The sequence below is a fragment of the Mauremys reevesii genome, linkage group 9 (genome assembly GCF_016161935.1).
Source record: "Mauremys reevesii isolate NIE-2019 linkage group 9, ASM1616193v1, whole genome shotgun sequence".
In the NCBI taxonomy this organism is placed as follows: Eukaryota; Metazoa; Chordata; order Testudines; family Geoemydidae; genus Mauremys; species Mauremys reevesii.
The window spans coordinates 705,513-726,995 of NC_052631.1; the positions used below are offsets into that span (position 1 = coordinate 705,513).

The 21,483-nt window shown below is 47.1% G+C and overlaps 1 protein-coding gene across 2 annotated transcripts in view; it reads left to right on the top strand.

The window, feature by feature from the left end:
- Positions 1-7,926: 7,926 nt before the first annotated feature.
- Positions 7,927-21,483, top strand: part of LOC120372442 (very long-chain specific acyl-CoA dehydrogenase, mitochondrial-like) — a 47,540-nt gene continuing 33,983 nt past the window's right edge. The window contains exons 1-3 of one of the 2 annotated variants that reach the window (XM_039489585.1): positions 7,927-7,945; positions 18,189-18,303; positions 20,615-20,678. In XM_039489585.1, coding sequence (XP_039345519.1) covers positions 18,221-18,303; positions 20,615-20,678 — 147 coding nt within the window. In that variant the 5' untranslated portion in view covers positions 7,927-7,945; positions 18,189-18,220. Of the gene's footprint in view, positions 7,946-17,799; positions 17,909-18,188; positions 18,304-20,614; positions 20,679-21,483 lie in introns of those variants that run through there. The other variant, XM_039489584.1, reaches the window with a different exon arrangement.

A 21,483-nucleotide genomic window follows, 5' to 3' on the forward strand; every position in this document is an offset into this window, starting at 1 on the left:
CCCAGCCAATTCAGCTCATTATTGTTTGATTTAGTGGTGTTACGGTTGCCCCTGAAGGCCACATCCAAGATCTGGGCACTATTGTGGTGGGTGCTGTGCTGTGCAGATGTGAGGTCCCCAGCCCTACAAAGCTTAGGGTCTGCATAGGCAAGACAAACAAAAAAATAAGGATTATTATCTCCATGTTATGGATAGAGGCAAAAGGGGTTGCTTTCCGAGTCTTTTATCCACATCCAAGCTGGGCTTGGGAATTATTTCTTGTTGGCGGAACGTGTTTAATTTTTGTGATAGCAAGCAAACGTTCTGCCCGGCTTCACTGTCTCTGCTCGATCTCTGATGGTGGGGATGAAGCTGATCACTAAGCAACAGCTCCATCAGTGTGCAAGGAAGCTCAGCAACTCGAACAGCAGCTTTATTTTATACTTTCCATGTAAGGTTGCCAACTTTCTAATCACACAAAACTGAACACCCCTGCCCTGCCCCTCCTCTTCTCTGAGGCCCCGCCCCCACTTGCTCCACCCCCCACTATCACTTGCTCTTCCCCACACTCACTCATTTTCACTGGGCTGGGGCAGGGGGTTGGGGTTGTGAGAGTGGATATGGGCTCTGGGCTGGGGGTGCAGGCTCAGATGGGGCTGGGGATGAGAGATTTGGGATGCAGGAGGGGGGCTGAGGTGTGGAGGGGTGAGAGCTCTGGCTAGGGGGGTGGGCTCTGGGGTGGGCCTGGGGATGAGGGGCAGGAGGTTGGGGTGTGGGGTCCCAGCGGCGCTTACCATGGCTCTGAGGAAGTGGCCGCCAGGTCCCTGCAGCCTCTAGGTGCATGGGTGGGCAGGTGGCTCTGCACGGTGTGCACTGCCTTGGTGTCCGCAGGCACTGCCACCCGCAACTCTCATTGGTTGCGGTTCCTGGCCAATGAGAGCTGCGGAGCTGGCACTGGGGGTAGGGGCAGTGCTCAGAGCCTCCCAGTCCCTAGCCACCCCAGTGCCTACGGGCCACAGGAACCTGCCGGTTGCTTTCCGGGAGCAGCACAGAGCAAGGGCAGGTAGGAAGAACATTCACTGGCACCAAAGATGACCAGGAGCACCCAAGACTCACTGCCGGACCGAAGCCGCCAGGGTACCTTTTCGACCGGGCATTCTGGTTGAAAAATGGACACCTGGTAAGCCTATCTCCATGGTGCAATTTTCTCAGAACCACGCCGTTCAGGCTGACCAATGGTGCACATTTACAGCACTGCTCATTGGCTTAGCGTTCTGCAGACAATGACACGCACACAGAGCTGCCGGGCCAGATAGAATTTATCCTCTTTTCACAGATGGAGAATTGAAACTCAAAGGGTACATGACTTGCCCAAGGTGGCAGCAGGAGCTGGTGTCACTGCCAGGATTAGAACTTAGGCACTTCTGGGTCCCCAGCCTGTCCTTGGGCTGCTGCTGCATGCCTCTTCTCCACCCCTTTCAGAACTCTCAGATGAGCTGTCAGTCACCAGTATCACTTCCTGTTGGGGTGAAAGCTGTGTGCAGACAAACTCCCACCACTGCGCTTCTGGAATAGCAAGTATCAGATAAATACTTCTTTATTAACAATGGAGGGAGTTATGTGAACTGTGAGCAGGCAAGCGATGCCAAGCTGGCCCAAGTGCTCCTTTCCAGCCCTGGGTTCGTGATTCTGCTGGTAGTCACAGTATGCCATGCAGTTAAACTTTTGTTCTTGTTATGGAGCTCATTGCTGAGCCTCCTCACGTACGGTGGCAGTGACTGACGGTTCTTTCTGAACGTGGGAGTATGTAATAGTTATGTATGCAGACAGTCATGGGCGTGATAAGGAAGTTAAAAGCTACAATTAAATGAAAATGACTTATTAAAATTAAAAATGGATTAAGATGAGGGGAGAGGTCCTACACTAGGCCAATTCCAGAGCTAGCCACGTACCATTGTGTTCACTTAACTTACATGTACAAATATCCCATTGTGTGCACCCAGTTTGCTCTTTTAGTGCACTTGAACACATAATTGGTCCTGTGCCCATGCAAAGACCAGATCTGGGTGGGTTTACTGGGCACTTCCATGAGTGACTAGGCATGTGCAAAGGTGTGCTCACTGGCGGATGTGCTGCACTTTGAAAATCTGGCTCCAGACCTTCAATTTTTAGAGTTCACCAGAAGGTGACTTGTTCTCCTTTAAAAGCAGCAAAGAATCCTGTGGCACCTTACAGACTAACAGACGTTTTGAAGTGTGAGCTTTCATGGGTGAATACCCACTTCGTCAGATGTTCTCCTTTGTCACCAACTGGAGCCAGGCACCAAGCTGTGGAAGCCAAAAACTCCTTGTAGTTCTTATTGAATCTGCTCTTTATACTTCTGCTAGGTATCTGAGTAGCACAAGGCCTGGTATGTTTCTGATCTGAATCCCTAATGCTACTTCTTGGAATTAAAAGGAGTTTTGCAATTTACACTCACTTTGTAATGAAAAAGTGAAATACGAATAGAAGGGTCAGATCTGGAGAACAGCACAGAGAGGAAAGCAGGACAGAAAAATAATGGGAAAACAGAGGGTTCTAATAGCAATAGCATGAGAACAGTAGTGGCTGTTATATGATCAACTGTAGGTAACATAAAGACACTAAAGCAGTGGTTCTCAACCAGGGGCACGTGTACCCCTGGGGGTAATCAGAGGGCTTCCCAGGAGTACATCAACTCATCTAGGTATTTACCTTGTTTTACAACAGGCCACATAAAAAGCACTAGCGAAGTCAGTACAAACTAAAACTTAATACAGACAATGACTTGTTTATACTGCTCTACGCACTGAAATGTAAGTACAATATTTATATTCCAATTGATTCATTTTATAATTATATGGTAAAAATGAGAAAAAGAGCAATTTTTCGGTAATAGCCTGCTGTGACACTTGTGTATTTTTATGTCTGATTTTGTAAATTTTTAAGTGAGGTGAAACTTGTGGGTACACAAGACAAATGAGGCTCTGGAAAGGTTGAGAACCCCTGCACTAAAGAGACCGCTGCAGATGCAAACATGGAAGCTGACTGGATATCTGTCGAAGGTTAATGGAAAATGAAGCAATTAACAGCTGCTGGCCATTTGTTTTAGTCTCTGGTTATTAAATGCAAACACAGTATAAAAGAGAATTTATTCCTAACCAATTTGAATCACTGCAACTGTAAAGATACAGGCACTTGTGAATATTTGCACCGTGAAGCTTTTCATACCAGATAAGAAAATACTTAACCAACTGCAGAGAAATGAGAGTTTAAAGCAGGTGGGTAGAGCTGGCTGGCCTTTCGTCAGCTCCTAAGCCAGAGCAGTTTAGTTAGACTTGCCCTGTTCTGCAAATAAATCAGTTACTTTCCTGTTAGGCTGCAAAGTTTTTTTAATCCACCTTGGTTTGTTAAGGAAATTTGAGAGCTATTTACACAGCTGCAATTTATCTATGTTCTTTCCCAATTTTTAATCAGAGTGGGTGAGAAGAAAGTGACTTCCGCAGAAATCTCTTGCAGCCAGAGGGCAAAAATCCCTGAAATGGGTCAGAAAAACTAAGTTTCTTTTGGATGAGGCAGAAAACTGAGGTCATGGTGACCTGTGGTTATTAGAGCCCATGAAACATCTTGCAAGCAGAGGTGAGTTGGCCAAGTGTCTTGGCCAAATTCCAGTTGTGTAGTTGCTGGCTCTCTGCACTCCCCTGCTGTTTTCAGCTGGATGCTGGATACTTCTGAGCTGTTGTGGTATTTATCATTTCCGAAATGCACTCCCTCAACTGTTGTACAGGAAAAATGCTGTTTCACTTCGAGAAGTGGTTCCTCGTTGTGGTGGAGCATTTGCTGATACTCATTAGCTTGTGCATCCTGATTCCCCACCCCCGCCACACACACAAGTCACATCATGGCAGTCTCTGATCAAGCTCTATTAGCAGGGCACATTTTTCCCATGGGTTGCTGTAGCCCGAGGGCACAGTGACCAATCCACTCCTGCTGTCGGTCTGGCAGCTCTTGTCTTTCCTTAGTTTGTCAGGACGAGTATGTTTTTAAAATTATGTCACTGATCATCATTTCAAAATGGGTTAGTTCGGCTAATGGACATGTCATGGTGGGCAGCTGTGCCCGTCTGTGGTGGCGCCGAGCTTTGCCCCATGCACACACTCTATTGTTTAAGGTGCCCCGTGTCAGTCTGAGCCTGACCATGTTTCTGTGCTGTGTAACACTCCTCGTCTAGCACACGTCAAAGGCACTTTCCGCAGCAGACACAGCAGCACACGTGGAGGCCAATTCTGCCCTCCAGCAGCGAACGAACCTACCGCTGGGAGCAGGATGGGGCCCTTGGGAGGAAACATTGTCTCCTACCCTCCCCACAGAGCATCTGTGCTGCTTTAGGGCCTGACTCCTCATTGGAGCAAGGGCTGCAGGGGTGGGCCCTGGTTTCTCTCTCTAGCAGTAACACAGATACACACAGAGCCCGAGGGGACCAGGTGAAGGAAAATTCCTTGAGGTTTCCTCGCAGAGTTCCTGCCAAACCCTGCTGCTGGGAGGTTCTGACCCCAAACCTTACAGATCTCCTAGGCTGCAGGAAAACACTGGGCTAGCTATGCAGAGGCTCCTTGCCTCCCATCTGGCTCTGGGGTCCCACCAGGCCCAGGGTAGCACAGCCCTGAAGGAGCTGGGCTGCCAGAGATTCCCCATGGTCTGTCTTAGCTTCCCAGTGCACAAGGGCCCATGGAACTAGATTAATGTTTCCAGGTAGTCCATGTAGAGCTCTAGGGAGAGGACTAATGCACATCCCCTGCCCCGCTCACAAATGCTGCCCTGTGGAGAGCCCCCTGGCTCTCCTTTCTGCTCAGAAGAAGCGGGATTTGTGCACAGATCTTGGGGAATGTGATGGGACTCGTTGTGTTTAGATTTCCTCCTAGGGATCACTCTAGTTCTGCTCAGTGCAGGAAAGGCCTCCCAGAATCTTTAACAGGGAGCTGGGTGCATCTGTCTGGACGGCCTGGTGCACTGTTCATAGCCCCAGGTTTTGTCTGACTCAACCACAAAACAAAATTCTGAACCCCAGAGCAGCTGTGATTCCAGCCATAACTCCAGGACTTCCCAGAGTGAAATAACAAGTCACACCAAAGGACAGGAGGAACCAAAATGCACAGGGGAGAAAAGATGTGTTCAGAAGAGATGTGAACAAAGATCATGAGCGCAGGAGGCTCTTCTAGGTGTCTGGAACTGCAAAGGAAGTGGCTTGTGGCAGGCTGATGACATGGTTTCTATTTCTAGAAACTAGCATCAAAGTACTGAGAGAGGCAGCAGACAGACAGCAGCTGTGGTTGCCCCTTCTCCATAGTCTTGTAATGTAGTTTCGTTTTTTCAGTGAGAATTAGGACAATGGTGATTGTACAATAATGAATGTAAATTATGTAAGGTTATTGGGAGTCACCAGATGGTGATGTTACGGACAGTGCTATATCTTACACTTATTTTAACATGTGGGCATTAGAACATGGAGAAATGCTTATTGTCAGCTGTGATGAACTTCCTGTTGGAAGCTCAGAATATAACCAATCAACATAGTTCCCTGTTTTTTGTCTGTCTCTCTGAATTGTTCTTGGGTTATATCTGTGCAAGCAAACAAAACATAGTGGTGCCAAAATAGTAGCAAGTGCTGCTGTGTTCCTCTGTCTAGAGGGCTCAGCTAAGATTGAAATTGAGGTCTCAATAAATGGCAGCATTTGTGCGCTACAGTCATACAGTGGCTGAATCTCTTATTGTTCTAGCTAAATGATGTTACCCCTCTGAGTGCCTAGTACCACCTACTGACTTATACGTCTTTGACAGACATGGTAACATACCCCATGTAACTTCTGAGATTCTCGGGATACCTCATGATGAATGTGTTTCGAGTTATAACATCATGGGCCTTGGCTCGCTAGCATGTGTGGGAGAGACGCTCAGGAGGTGCCTGCTCTTAGCAGAAGCACTATGGGGCACCAAAGCAGGATGCTCAAAGATCATCTAACCCGTGACACCCCTGGCATACTCTCCCTCCTCCAGCACCAGGGTGGAGACCCACTCCCCTCATGGAGATTAGCACGTGCATTTATGTCCGTTGTCAAAGCCTGCTCACTGCAGGGTCCCCAAGGGACAGCTCTCTGACGCTGCTGTGTTTGTTGTCTCAGCAGTTTAACATACCGAGCTCGCTGTGTACTCCTCTGCATAAATATTTGATATGGCAGGTACAGCATGCGCCAGAAACTCAGTCAACCAAGGTGCCAAAATGAACATCAACTCTGAGGCTGTAGATATTGGCACCGTCCCTTCTGTGCAAGTTAAGCAGGGTTGAAATTAACCGCTCGGGCCTCTCTGTTCACAGCCACCCGCTGCAGTGCTGCCCAGGAGAGGAGGGGAGGAACAGCTGAGCTGCCAGGGAGCTGGACTCATTGTCTGAACATCCTGCACAACAGCAGTAAAAACCTGGTCCCATTGGGTATGCAGGGACCAGCAGGTGTCTCTGGTGCAGGGAAGGGTCCTACCCATGGCTGAGCCAGCCTGTGCCTGTGATTACATGTTCTGCTCACCTGGGCTGCACAGACCCCGGGTTCATCCTGCCCCTTCCCTTACACCAGTGATTTAAAGCAGAGGCCCCAATGCGGTCCCTGAACATATTTTCAGATTTATCTACACAGGGTTGAGGTAGGTGGGAATTGAAAGCAGGCTAGTTATTGCTGATTAACTCCCGGTGTGGATGCTTTGAGTCCAGAAGAATTAACTTACTTTTCTTCCTGTCTCCCTCTTCTTTCAGCCACATCCTCCCTCGGGTCCCTTCTCCCCCATCCCGTCTCAAGGGTCTTCTCTTCCCTCCGCGCACATCCACAGCTCCAGGAGCAGGGCAGCTCTGGCTGGAATATGTACCACTCTGGCATTTACTGCTGGCCATCATGGAGGGAGCCTGACTCTCTTCACTCTAGAAGGCCACAGCAGTGTAATTTCAAAGGCCTCTCTCCTGATGGCCATATAGTCTGTGCTCTCACCCGCCAGAACAGCTTCCACACCATCTCTCTCACTTCCAGAAGCACATACATCACCTATTGCATCCATCTGCTGGCTTTCCCTGCTCTCTCACATCAGACACAGGCTGCTTGTCTTCGCCGTCCCAGCCTGTCCCCACCCTACCGATCATCTCTCACTCACTATCCATGTATCAGCTCCTAACTCCCGTCAGCCCATGAAGTCAGCCACTGTTGACCACCTGTTTAATTTTCAAACAGGCACCTTCATGCTTTTTTCCATGCTGCTCCTCATGCCTGGGAGGAGCTCCTCATAAACAGCCACAAAGCTATCTCACCCTCCTCCAAATCCCTTCTCAAAACTCTCCTTTGCTGCGATGGCCACAAAAACCTTGACAGCGGTGACCATAGCCCATCATACCAATCTGTATTTCCTTGGGTCCTTGGACTCCCCCATCTGTCTGTATCCATCTGCTGTCTCTTGTCTTATAGTTAGATTGCACGTTCTTTGCAGCAAGGATCGTCTTTGTTCTGTGTTTGCACCATGCCTAGCACAATGCGACCAGGGGCTGCTAACAGGGAGTTTCGCAAGGGAGTTCTCCAGGTGAAGGAGGAGCTAATACAACATCTGTGGAGTAAGTGACTGTCTGTAGTGTGTGTTTGTTTGTGTTTGGGGGTTACTTGCTGTGTGCTGAGCTTGTGTTTGTCAGTCTGTTTGTTTGGTTGTTTGTTTGAGGGACCGTGTGCTCTGGCTGGCAGTTGGAGGCAGGTTTGAAAGCTCGAAGCCTCTGGTAATTGGCTGAGCCTTAGTCAGTGGGAGGGGCATTCACTCAGGCCAGGGCTTTATAAAGCCGCACACAAGCAACCAGGGAGCTTTGCGAACAGGGAGTTTCGCAAGGGAGTTCTCCAGGTGAAGGAGGAGCAAATACAGCATCTGTGGGGTAAGTGACTGTCTGTAGTGTGTGTTTGTTTGTGTTTGGGGGTTACTTGCTGTGTGCTGAGCTTGTGTTTGTCAGTCTGTTTGGTTGGTTGAGGGACCGTGTGCTCTGGCTGGCAGTTGGAGGCAGGTTTGAAAGCTCAAAGCCTCTGGTAATTGGCTGAGCCTTAATCAGTGGGCGGGGCATTCACTCAGGCCAGGGCTTTATAAAGCCGCGCACAAGCGACCAGGGGCTGCTAACAGGGAGTTTCGCAAGGGAGTTTAGAAGGGGAGTGGGAAGGGCGTGGGAGTCCCTCGCCAGCCCTAACCCCTTCCCTGTGGTCCCCCTAAAACCTATAAACCGAACCACATTTCAAAACTCCTTTCTGTAAACCACCCTTCCATTAATTAGGAGACAATGCAGGCAGAAGCCCAGCAGCAGAGTGAGGGCTATCCAGTTTATTGCACTGAGTGTTGCATGTATGATTACCTGCCCTGTGGGCGGGTGGCGTATGTGTGCAGTCGGTGCAAGGAGCTCCTGGCCCTCAGAGACCATGTACGGACTTTGGAGGCCAGGGTGGCGGAACTGGAGGAGCTAAGAGAGGCAGAGAGGTATGTTGATGAGGCTTTCCAGGACACTGTAGAATTGTCCCACCTCCGCTCAGACAGCTCCTGTGCTGTTGAGGAGGAGGAACGGCCCAGGGAACTAGAGCAGTCAATGGGAGCAGAGGGAAACTTTCCCGTAGTTGGGACCCTCCTTCCAGATGGTGCTGGGGTTGCCTCTCGCACTGAGGTTGCCTCTCTGGGGGAGGGAACTCCAGTTTCTAGGAAAAGGCAGGTGTTAGTAATGGGAGATTCGATTATTAGAAACGTAGATAGCTGGTCTGTGATGACTGGGAGAACCGTATGGTGACTTGCCTGCCTGGTGCGAAGGTTGCGGATCTCTCGAGGCATCTAGACAGACTTATGTGTAGTGCTGGAGAGGAGCCGGTGGTCGTGGTACATGTAGGTACCAATGACATAGGGAAGGGTAGGAGAGATGTCCTGGAAGCCAAATTTAGGCTGCTAGGGAAGAGACTGAAATCCAGGACCTCTATGGTGGCATTCTCAGAAATGCTCCCAGTTCCACGCGCAGGGCCAGGTAGGCAAGCAGAGCTTCAGAGTCTCAATTCGTGGATGAGACGATGGTGTAGAGAGGAGGGGTTCATAACTGGGGAAACTTCTGGGATGGGAGGAGCCTATACAGGAGACAGGGGCTCCACCTAAACCAAAGTGGAACCAGACTGCTGGCACTAAACATTAAAAAGGTTGTAGAGCAGTTTTTAAACTAGGAGATGGGGGAAAGCCGATTGCTGCAGAGGAGCGTGTGGATCGGACACAGATTTTTCTTAGGGGAGAGTCTGATGATAGAGAATCTCCAGGTTATAGTCAGGAGCAGAGGACTGAAGAGTATAATGTAAGGGCCGGATCAGATGATAAACAGTCACATAAAAAAGAATCTGACACATCAGAAAAAGGCAGGCTAATAAACAGGGACAAGTTTTTAAAGTGCTTGTACACAAATGCCAGAAGTCTAAATAATAAGATGGGTGAACTAGAGTGCCTTGTGATAAAGGCATATAATAAGCATCACAGAAACCTGGTGGACTGAGAGCAATCAATGGGACACAATCATTCCGGGGTACAAAATATATCGGAAGGACAGAACAGGTCGTGCAGGGGGAGGAGTGGCACTATATGTGAAAGAAAGTGTAGATTCAAATGAAGTAAAAATCTTAAGCGAATCCACATGTTCCATAGAATCTCTATGGATAGAAATTTCATGCTCTAGTAAAAATATAACATTAGGGATCTATTATCGACCACCTGACCAGGACAGTAATAGTGATGATGAAATGCTAAGGGAAATTAGAGAGGCTATCAAAATTAAGAACTCAATAATAGTGGGGGATTTCAATTATCCCCATATTGACTGGGAACATTTCACTTCAGGACGAAATGCAGAGATAAAATTTCTTGATACTTTAAATGACTGCTTCATGGAGCAGCTGGTACGAGAACCCACAAGGGGATTGGCAACTCTAGATTTAATCCTGAGTGGAGCGCAGGAGCTGGTCCAAGAGGTAACTATAGCAGGACCGCTTGGAAATAGTGACCATAATACAATAGCATTCAACATCCCTGTGGTGGGAAGAACACCTCAACTGCCCAACACTGTGGCATTTAATTTCAAAAGGGGGAACTATACAAAAATGAGGGGGTTAGTTAGACAAAAGTTAAAAGGTACAGTGACTAAAGTGAAATCCCTGCAAGTTGCATGGGCCCTTTTTAAAGACACCATAATAGAGGCCCAACTTCAATGTATACCCCAAATTAAGAAACACAGTAAAAGAACTAAAAAAGAGCCACCGTGGCTTAACAACCATGTAAAAGAAGCAGTGAGAGATAAAAAGACTTCCTTTAAAAAGTGAAAGTCAAATCCTAGTGAGGCAAATAGAAAGGAGCACAAACACTGCTAACTTAAGTGCAAGAGTGTAATAAGAAAAGCCAAAGAGGAGTTTGAAGAACGGCTAGCCAAAAACTCCAAAGGTAATAACAAAATGTTTTTTAAGTACATCAGAAGCAGGAAGCCTGCTAAACAACCAGTGGGGCCCCTTGACGATCAAAATACAAAAGGAGCGCTTAAAGACGATAAAGTCATTGCGGAGAAACTAAATGGATTCTTTGCTTCAGTCTTAACGGCTGAGGATGTTAGGGAGATTCCCAAACCTGAGCTGGCTTTTGTAGGTGACAAATCTGAGGAACTGTCACAGATTGAAGTGTCACTAGAGGAGGTTTTGGAATTAATTGATAAACTCAACATTAACAAGTCACCGGGACCAGATGGCATTCACCCAAGAGTTCTGAAAGAACTCAAATGTGAAGTTGCGGAACTATTAACTAAGGTTTGTAACCTGTCCTTTAAATCGGCTTCGGTACCCAATGACTGGAAGTTAGCTAATGTAACGCCAATATTTAAAAAGGGCTCTAGGGGTGATCCCGGCAATTACAGGCCGGTAAGTCTAACGTCGGTACCGGGCAAATTAGTTGAAACAATAGTTAAGAATAAAATTGTCAGACACATAGGAAAACATAAACTGTTGAGCAATAGTCAACATGGTTTCTGTAAAGGGAAATCGTGTCTTACTAATCTATTAGAGTTCTTTGAAGGGGTCAACAAACATGTGGACAAGGAGGATCCGGTGGACATAGTGTACTTAGATTTCCAGAAAGCCTTTGACAAGGTCCCTCACCAAAGGCTCTTACGTAAATTAAGCTGTCATGGGATAAAAGGGAAGGTCCTTTCATGGATTGAGAACTGGTTAAAGGACAGGGAACAAAGGGTAGGAATTAATGGTAAATTCTCAGAATGGAGAGGGGTAACTAGTGGTGTTCCCCAAGGGTCAGTCCTAGGACCAATCCTATTCAATTTATTCATAAATGATCTGGAGAAAGGGGTAAACAGTGAGGTGGCAAAGTTTGCAGATGATACTAAACTACTCAAGATAGTTAAGACCAAAGCAGATTGTGAAGAACTTCAAAAAGATCTCACAAAACTAAGTGATTGGGCAACACAATGGCAAATGAAATTTAATGTGGATAAATGTAAAGTAATGCACATTGGAAAAAATAACCCCAACTATACATACAACATGATGGGGGCTAATTTAGCTACAACGAGTCAGGAAAAAGATCTTGGAGTCATCGTGGATAGTTCTCTGAAGATGTCCACGCAGTGTGCAGAGGCGGTCAAAAAAGCAAACAGGATGTTAGGAATCATTAAAAAGGGGATAGAGAATAAGACTGAGAATATATTATTGCCCTTATATAAATCCATGGTACGCCCACATCTCGAATACTGTTTACAGATGTGGTCTCCTCACCTCAAAAAAGATATTCTAGCACTAGAAAAGGTTCAGAAAAGGGCAACTAACATGATTAGGGGTTTGGAGAGAGTCCCATACGAGGAAAGATTAAAGAGGCTAGGACTCTTCAGTTTGGAAAAGAGAAGACTAAGGGAGGATATGATAGAGGTATATAAAATCATGAGTGATGTTGAGAAAGTGGATAAGGAAAAGTTATTTACTTATTCCCATAATACAAGAACTAGGGGTCACCAAATGAAATTAATAGGCAGCAGGTTTAAAACAAATAAAAGGAAGTTCTTCTTCACGCAGCGCACAGTCAACTTGTGGAACTCCTTACCTGAGGAGGTTGTGAAGGCTAGGACTATAACAATGTTTAAAAGGGGACTGAATAAATTCATGGTGGCTAAGTCCATAAATGGCTATTAGCTAGGATGGGTAAGAATGGTGTCCCTAGGCTCTGTTCGTCAGAGGATGGAGATGGATGGCAGGAGAGAGATCACTTGATCATTGCCTGTTAGGTTCACTCCCTCTGGGGCACCTGGCATTGGCCACAGTCGGTAGACAGATACTGGGCTAGATGGACCTTTGGTCTGACCCGGTACGGCCGTTCTTATGTAATGGAGTCCTGCTCCAGGATTGAGAGCTCTGAGATTCTGTGATAACACAGATAATTAATGATACATTTTGTCCATTAAATAGAGCTGCTGTTTATTTAAAATAGAGAAAAGTGTCTACAGTTATACGTCAGAGTTCGTCATTGGCTGATGCTGCCAAATTGGAGGGAAATCAGAGAAGAGCCACAAGTAGAGAGAGATTGACTTGTAAGGAAAGGTTAAAAGAACAAAATGTCCAAATGATGGTGATGGGAGGGTTGTAATAAACATCTCTCTGTAGGTGAAGGGAGCAAAACAATCCTGGGAAGGAGAATGGGGGAACCAAGGGGGTAGGGGAAGGATGGAATTAAACCCAAGCCAAAAAACAAAAATCCCACTTTCAATGAATCTGAGGGAAAACTCAATAAAATGTGTAGTATCTGGCTGTGCAGTGGTCTCCCAAGGGACCTGTTGGAAACCTCACTGCACTGCTTGGGACAGTTAAAACTCAACTGGACAAAGCATTCAGGATTCCATTGGCAATCCTTCATTGGCAGGGAATGGACTACAAGCTTAGTCTTGCAACAAGCTGACCACTCTGGATACCCTTAAGTGCCTGGTTAATTGTAAGCCCATAAATAGCCCCACTGAAGTCAAACTTTAAAACTTTTTATACAAATGGTTCTTCTGAAAAAAGTAGATAAGATCAAAACGAAGTAAATCCACTTGATGTGACTTTAAACCAAAGCTTAATTATACATCATGGAGCCAAGCATGATAGTGATACTGGGCTCAGATTCAGATGTTCTGCCGTGTACATCTCAAGAGACTCTTGTGTAAGTCAATGCAGTTACTCCAGGGTTGCACTGGTGTCAAGGAGAGCAGAATGCACAGACTGAAGGAGATGTGATTATCCCAGATCATGCTAGCTTCAGACCTTGTACTCTGAACTGCTAAAGTGTAACACCCTCTACTGATGGCTCCGCTACAATTCAGTATAGATGGAGTCTTCATGAGCAGTAGACACCAAGCGCTAGACTATCGGCCAGATCCCAAAACACCTGTGCTTAGAGCAGTGACTGTGCAGAGCCAGGCCCTATGCTGTATTCAGAGCAGCCTGGGGGCTGCTGTAAATTAGGCCACACCACAATAGCTACAAGTGTCGGAGAACACAGCTGAGGCTCTGCATAGAGCAGGGATGCCCCAGCCACACCCACTTTCCACACTCCCTGGCAGCAGGAAGGGTGTCTGGTGTCAGAGCCCTTCGGTTGGCTCCATGCCACTGCAGAGCACCCGTACATGGAGCTGATCCTCCTGGGAGAAGCAAGCCAGCTTTATGGCTGGAGTCAGCCGGGGGTGCAGCGCTGCCAACCCAAGCACCCAAAGGGTACGTTTACTCAGCTGACTCGGGCTGCGGGGCTCTAAGATTTCTGTGTAGTCAGCCTGAGTCCAAGCTCTGGGACTCTGCAAGGGAGGAGGGTCCCAGAATGCGGGCTCCAGCCCACACCCAAATGTCTATACAGACATTTTTATGCCCATAACCCTTTGAGCCTGAGTCAGCTAATCTGGGCCAGTGATGGCTGTGTGTCGAGCCTTTTATTCCAGTGTGGACATACCCAAACAGAACAAGACTGGCTTTAAAACTGAGATTTTTTTAAACTAAGAAATGTTGGGTGGTTTTGATTTGCTTTCTGGGTTTTGATCCTTTTTGTCTTTCCATTGTAAATCACGCAACCTCACCTTTCTGGGTCAGGTGTCCAGATATGTGTGTTCAACTTTTTGCTGCAATCCCCAGAGCTAGAAACTTACTTTAAAAAATGCAAGCTGAGATTCTCACCTAATAACTTGCCTTCAGGAGCTGGGGATTTTAGAAAAATGTCACATACCACAACAGCTAATAACATAGCTCTTGCCCCATCTCCAGAAGAGTCACAGGGCTTGACTAGAACAGGGTAACTTTGAGTGATCCATCCCCTGTCATCCAGTCCCAGCTTCTGGCAGTTGGAGGTTTAGGGAGACCCGGAGCATGGAGTCACATCCCTGACCATTTTGGCTAATAGCCTTGATGGACCTAACCTCCATGAACTTATCTAATTCCTTTTTGAACCCACTTATACTTTTGGCCTTTATAACATCCTCTGGCAATGAGTTCCACAAGTTGACTGTGTGTTATATGAAGTACTTCCTTTTGTTTGTTTTAAACCTGCTGCCTATTCATTTCATTGAGTAACCCCTGGTTCTTGTGTCATGAGAAAGGGTAAATAACCTCTCTTCATGGTGAAAACTGAACATTTCTTCCTACCCTTTGTTTTCTATCTTTTAACCAGTTACTGATCCATTAGAGCAGGGGTCAGCAACCTTTCAGAAGTGGTGTGCCGAGTCTTCATTTATTCACTCTAATTTAAGGTTTCGCGTGCCAGCAATACATTTTAATGTTTGTAGAAGGTCTCTTTCTATAAGTCTATAATATATAACTAAACTATTGTTGTATGTAAAGTAAATAAGGTTTTTAAAATGTTTAAGAAGCTTCATTTAAAATTAAATTAAGATGCAGAGCCCCCCAGACCGGTGGCCAGGACCCGGGCAGTGTGAGTGCCGCAGAAAATCAGCTCGTGTGCCGCCTTCGGCACTCATGCCATAGGTTGCCTACCCCTGCATTAGAGGATCTTTCCTCTTATCCCATGACTGCTTAGTTTCCTTAAGAGCCTTTGGTGAGGGATTTTGTCAAAGGCTTTCTGAAAGTCCAAGACTATATCCACTGGATCAGCCTTGTCCACATATTTATCGACCCCTTCAAAGAATTCTCGTAGATTGGTGAGGCATGATTTCCCTTTACAAAAGCCATGTGGACTTTTCCCCAGCATATTGTGTTTATCTATGAGTCTGATAATTCTGTTTTTTACAAATATGCCCGGTACAGAAGTTAAGCTTACTGGCCTCTAATTGTCAGGATCTCCTCTGAAACCTTTTTTAAAAATAGGCATTACATTAGCTACCCTCCAGTCATCTGGTACAGAGGCTGATTTAAATGATAGGTTACATACCAGTTAGTTGTTCTGCAATTTAATATTTGAGTTCCTTTTAGGATGACCAGATGTTCCGATTTTATAGGGACAGTCCCGATTTTTGGATCTTTTTATGAGCTTATACCCCCATCCCCATCCCCATTTTTCACATTTGCTGTCTGTTCACCCTAGTTTCTTTAGAACTCTTGGTTGAATACCATCTGGTCCCGGTGATGTATTATTGTTTAATTTACCAATTCATTCCAAAACCTCCTCTATTGACATCTCAATCTGGGACACTTCCTCAGATTTGTCACCTAAAAAGAATGGCTCAGGTGTGGGAATCTCCCCCATATCCTCTGCAATGAAGACTGATGCAGATAATTCATTTAGCTTCTCAGCAACGGCTTTGTCTTCCTGGAGTGCTCCTTTAGCACCTTTTTCACCCAGTAGCCCTGCTAGCTGTTTGGCAGGCTTCCTGCTTCTGATGTACTTAAAAAACATTTTGCTGTTACTTTTTGTGTCCTTAGATAGATGCTCTTCATTTCTTGGCTGCTTTATTACACTTCTACACTTGACTTGCCCGAATTTATGCTCCTTATATTTTCCTCGGGAGGATTTGATTTCCAATTTTTAAAGGATGCTTTTTTGCCTTTAGTTGCCTCTTTTACGCTGTATCTTTCAGTCTTCTTACTGTTTGTTTGTTTTTAATTGTGGGGTATGCATTTAGTTTGTCTCTCTAATATGGTGTTTTTAAATAGTCTCTCTGCAATCTGCAGGCAGTTCACCCTTGTGACAGCTTCTTTTAATTTCCATTTAACTTGGTTTCTTATTTTTGTGTCGTTCAGGGAATTTAAGCTACGCGCACTGATAACCGAAGCCCCTATATACTCGCATTGCTGTAACCATTCTCTCTTCCCCCAATATTCAGTACCTTCCTTGTGAAGTCGTGATAAAGGGCCCAATCCTGCAAACCTGTGCTCGTGGGATTACTTATGTGAATAAGGGGGTTGCAGAAGTGACCCCTTTGCACCCAATTGTACTCCCATTTCAGTCAGTAGGGATGTTCCCACTGACTTCAGTAAGGGCATGATTGGGCCCTCATGCTACTACGTGCTACCCTGGTGTACACTACCTTTAATGCAGTGACTGCAGATTTACACAGGTGTAAATGAAATCCAGCTTTGCCCTTTGGTCTCCTTTTTGTGTGGAAAGCATCATGCGCCCTATGTCAGTGTGTAAATAACAATAAAATCCTGCCTGGCTATGTGAGGTTTCCACAGCCACACCTCTGGCAAATAAGGTTTGAGTTTAACCCTGTAATGATGACTGTGATGGTCTATACTTCAACCCTCCTGTGACTACCTTGCGCCTGGCTTCCTACTCCATTTTCTACGGCTCAAACTCAGGCCTGCAAAGCAAATGTGAATAGCATCACAAGAGGCAGTAATCTTTCTGCAGCTGTAACCACAGGAACAAACCAGGAAATGCAGCAAATGCAGCATTTGCTTATTTCTCACATCCTATTCTGGACTGGTACAGCTAGGAGCACAGTTTATTATGTTAATTATCAGGCATTTCCATTCTGTTGGGGTGTTCTTCACTCACAATGATCTGGAAAAGTTCCGGATGTTCATATGTCACTGGGTAGCATCAAACCATGCTTGGATGAGTTACTAGTGGAGAGATATGGGCCTAAGGTGAACCCAGATCTATTTCCTCCTCCTTAAAACTCTCCCCCGCTGTCAGCCTATGACCAGCTACCAGTGAGTGGGCAGGCGGTGCGATGAGACTGCTGCCTATCGTGGCCATGTCTGGTCGCGGTAAGGGTGGTAAAGGCTTGGGGAAGGGGGGTGCCAAGCGCCATCGTAAAGTGCTTTGGGATAATAACATCCAAGCCAGCCCAAGCAATTTTTTGTCGAACGCAGGGGGGGCGCGGGCGGGCGCGGGCTTGATCTATGAAGAGAAGAGACCGGGCTGAAGAAGTGCTTGAGAACGGATCCGCGGATGCTGTCACTTACACACTGAACATGCCACAAAGACTGTAAGACTTATGGATGTGGGGTTATGCCCTGAAGCCAGGGCCCTATGGTCTATGGTTTGGTTGGTAAAATGGGTCAACAGGATAACTTCTTGCTCGTTTCACTGTCACCTCATCTTCCCCTCACCCCTCCTCCCTATTTGTTTTGATTATCTACCTGTTGTGTCTGATTACCAAGACTGGTAGCTCATTGTGGCTGACCTTTTATTGTATGCCTGTGCATCACCTAGCATAATGAGGCCTTAATCCTTGATTGGTTCCCCTGGATGATAATAGACTATAGATAATACAGGTGATTATATCATAATACTCTGAATGACATCACCCCTGAAGCAATGATGTCACAGTGCAGAAGCAACCACGTCTTTATAAAGATTCCACAGCAGAGAAGCTCTGTGCCAATCTACTCAGCAAGATGCTCCTCCCAGTGGCTTTCTAGGAGTAAGTCACAAACCCACTACGGGATTTGGGCTGAATTTTGGGATGAGAAATAGTGAAGATCCCGTATAGGCTACACATGCCATAGAATGGAGGCGGGAAAGCCCTGGTAGGGGCTATTTGGGATCAAGCCCAAAAAGGAGGGGTTGGGGGAAGGCTGTTTAGAAGGGAGGTAGGTCCCCTGGTGATGTTGGCCTCGACTGGAGGGATGAAATGGTTCAGATTTGGGGATAAATTGCTGCGTCCACCTTGTCTTGTGTTCACCCTCCTCCTGTTTCCACAGAGGACGTGAGCTGAGCAGCACCGGCAGAGAGAATGCTTCGTTTGATCAGCACCAGACTGAGTGCCAGCTGGTGGAGGCAACTTTGGGCACAAGCTCTGGCTACGCCCCACTTCAGGTAGAGTAAACTGAGCCCAACTTATTAGAACAGCTGGCGGATTTGAAATTGTTAACCCATGACTTGGGGAGTTCAGTAACTCAGCCAGGGGTGAGGGGTCCATAACAGCAGCGGGTGGGCGAGGTTCTGTGGCCTGCGACGTGCAGACCAGACCATGATGGTCCCTTCAGGCCATAACGTCTATGAGTGTCTGAGGTACCAGCTCTGTCCTTGTGCCAGAGCTAAAACGCAGCTCCAGGGATTCTTCGCCCCTCCTGCCCTTTCCAGCACTGCAGGGCAGGGATGGAGGGGAGAGGCAGAGGGGGCAGGCTGACCCATTGTTTGTGGTGGGGGGGAGGCAGGCCAACCCATTGTTTGTGGTGGGGGAGCAGCCTGACCCATTGTTTGTGGGGAGGGAGAGCAGGCTGACCCATTGTTTTCAGGGGGAGGGGGAAGCAGGCTGACCCATTGTTTTCAGGGGGAGGAGAGAGCAGGCTGACCCATTGTTTGTGTGTGGGGGAGCGAGCTAACCCATTATTTGTGGGGGGGAGCAGGCTGACCCATTGTTTGCGGTGGGGGGGAGCAGGCTGACCCATTGTTTGCGGGGGAGGGGGAACAGGCTGACCCATTGTTTTCAGGGGGAGGAGAGAGCAGGCTGACCCATTGTTTGTGTGGGGGTGAGCACGCTAATCCATTATTTGTGGGGGGGGAGCAGGCTCACCATTGTTTGGGGGGGCAGGCCAACCCATTGTTTGGGGGGGCAGGCCAACCCATTGTTTGGGGGGGAGCAGCCTGACCCATTGTTTGTAGGGGGAGAGGGAAGCAGGCTGACCCATTGTTTGTGTGTGGGGGAGCGAGCTAACCCATTATTTGTGGGAGAGGAGCAAGCTCACCATTGTTTGCAGGGAAGGGAGCAGGCTGACCCATTGTTTTCAGGGGGAGGAGGGAACAGGCTGACCCATTGTTTGTGTGGAGGGGGGAGCGGGCTAACTCATTATTTGGGGGGCAGGCTGACCCATTGTTTATGGGGGGTGAGGAAGGGGACAGCAGGCTGACCCATTGTTTGCAGGAGGGAGGGAAAAGCAGGCTGACCCATTGTTTACAGAAGCAGAGGGAGGAGCAGACTGATCCATCATTCACAGCACAGAACAATCCGATATGTTATTCTTATAAAGGACAAAGAAACACACATGCCCAGGACTTCCATCGAAATCAGTGGGAGCAGAACTGGACCCAAAACTATGCACAAAAATAATCATCATTAAGTTTGCTAAATTGCAACCTATTTTCTTCAAAGCTGGCTAGTGCCGCACTCCAAGGAGCTGTAACACCAGAGCAAGTTCCCAGGGTCCAAACCAGCTGTGTTTGATTTAAGAACAAAAAATATTAGAGAAGTCAGAGCTTCACCTCAGGGCACTTGAAAGCCCTGTAACTCAGGAACAGGTTGACAAGCTTTCTTCAAGGTGTGTAGAAACATTCTCCTTTGGCTTCGGACTGTATCTGGTAGGTCTCAGGTCAAACTTCTCTTGTAAGACAAAGTTAAAGGAGGGCTTTTTGGAAGCTGTTCCTAGCATTAGCTGTGGAGAGGCTGACACTTCAAATATCTAAGTATTATTAGTGTGCCCAGCACCATAATACCTATGCAGCAAGAGAGAGGGAGTTAGATTCTAGAGGAATGTCTTCATTGCGCCCCCCACTCCTCCAAGAACAGTGTGTGCTTAACTCAGGTTAGCTTGCTGGATTTAAATAGCAGTGAAGACATGGCAACTCTGTTTTTAACACAGTTAGCAGGTCAAGTCAACCCCAGGCTCTCCTATCGGCTTTAACTCGAGTGGCTAACCCAAGTTAAAAGCCAAATTGCTGTGCCTTCACTGCTGTTTTACCCTGGGTTACCTAACCTGAGTTAAGAACATCCCCCTCACACACACACACTTTTTTTTTTGCAGTGAAGACATACCCTAAAAAGCCAACTCCAATGCTTGTTCACAAGATCCATCTCTGTTTGGGGAGCCTGAGTAATTAATTACTCTTAATAAACAAACTCCCATCTGCCTGTTTTCCCCAATAAAGTACCAGCTGGCGAAAGAACCGAAGATCCTGCGTTTGTGAAAAATCCCTGGTAGTAAAGATGGAGATTGGAGATGCCATGGAAGCAGGTTCCGTTTACAGTTTTCCAGGTGGTCTCTCAGGCTCTCTTTAAAGGTGCTGTGCAGTGACCACCAAACCGCAGACACATGCCTTCTACTGCTGCCAGTCACCCAAGTAAATGCTTGTGACCGATAGTGAAAATTGCACTTGCGTGATGTCACAGCAGTTTTGTTCTTTCCCCCAGGCTGACATCGCCTCCATACTATATAACGCATCAAAAAGAGGGATACTCAAGTCAAGCAAACAAGGTAAGTCACGGTGCTTGTATAATTTTGCTTTGAAAGCCTTGGGAAGTGGCTGCAGGTCTGTGCTTTGTCCCAGACTGTGTTAAATGACTGATTGATGTTGGGACCGCCGCTTTCCCCAGGGGGGACTCCTCTGTACTCTGATAGATACCGTGGGCCTGATTCTCAGCTCCCATTGACTTCAGCTGGGCGTGACAATAAAGCACCAAAGAAGAAAATAAAGCAATGCCTGAGGCTTCTCCCGCTGGCTCTAGGGTAACATAATGGGCATGGCACTGTAATGGTGCCAAAAATACAAGCTTGGAGGCTTTACCTCTAATGAGACTCATGTTGTGTTTGAGGCAAGTGTGCGAATAAGAACTGGGAGGAAAATCTGAAAAGCAGCTCAATTCTTAACAGCATCCAAGTCTGCTGCACAATGACAATAACGGGGGGTCTTGGCAGCCCGGGCAGGCAGTTCTCCCAACAGGCTACACTGCAGAGTGACAATATGCTCAGCCAATGAAACACGAGGTGGAAGCATGCCATCATCAGAACAGCTGTCAGTGATCTTGAGAGCTATGAGCCTTTAAGAAGAGATGGAACCTCTCTGTGGGAGTTGGGTGCACCACAGTCCAGAGATCTCCGCAAAGGCAAAAATACCCTCTTCACTTCCGTACATTTTCACAGTGCTTCTCAGCATGTCCTGCAGGGTGCCATGGTTCTGCAGTCACCACAGGAGTGGTTCTCCTCCTGGGCTCCCCTCCTCTGAGCTGTGCAGAAAGCAGACCATGAACTTCCATCTCCTAGTACCATGCCACTCTGCAGG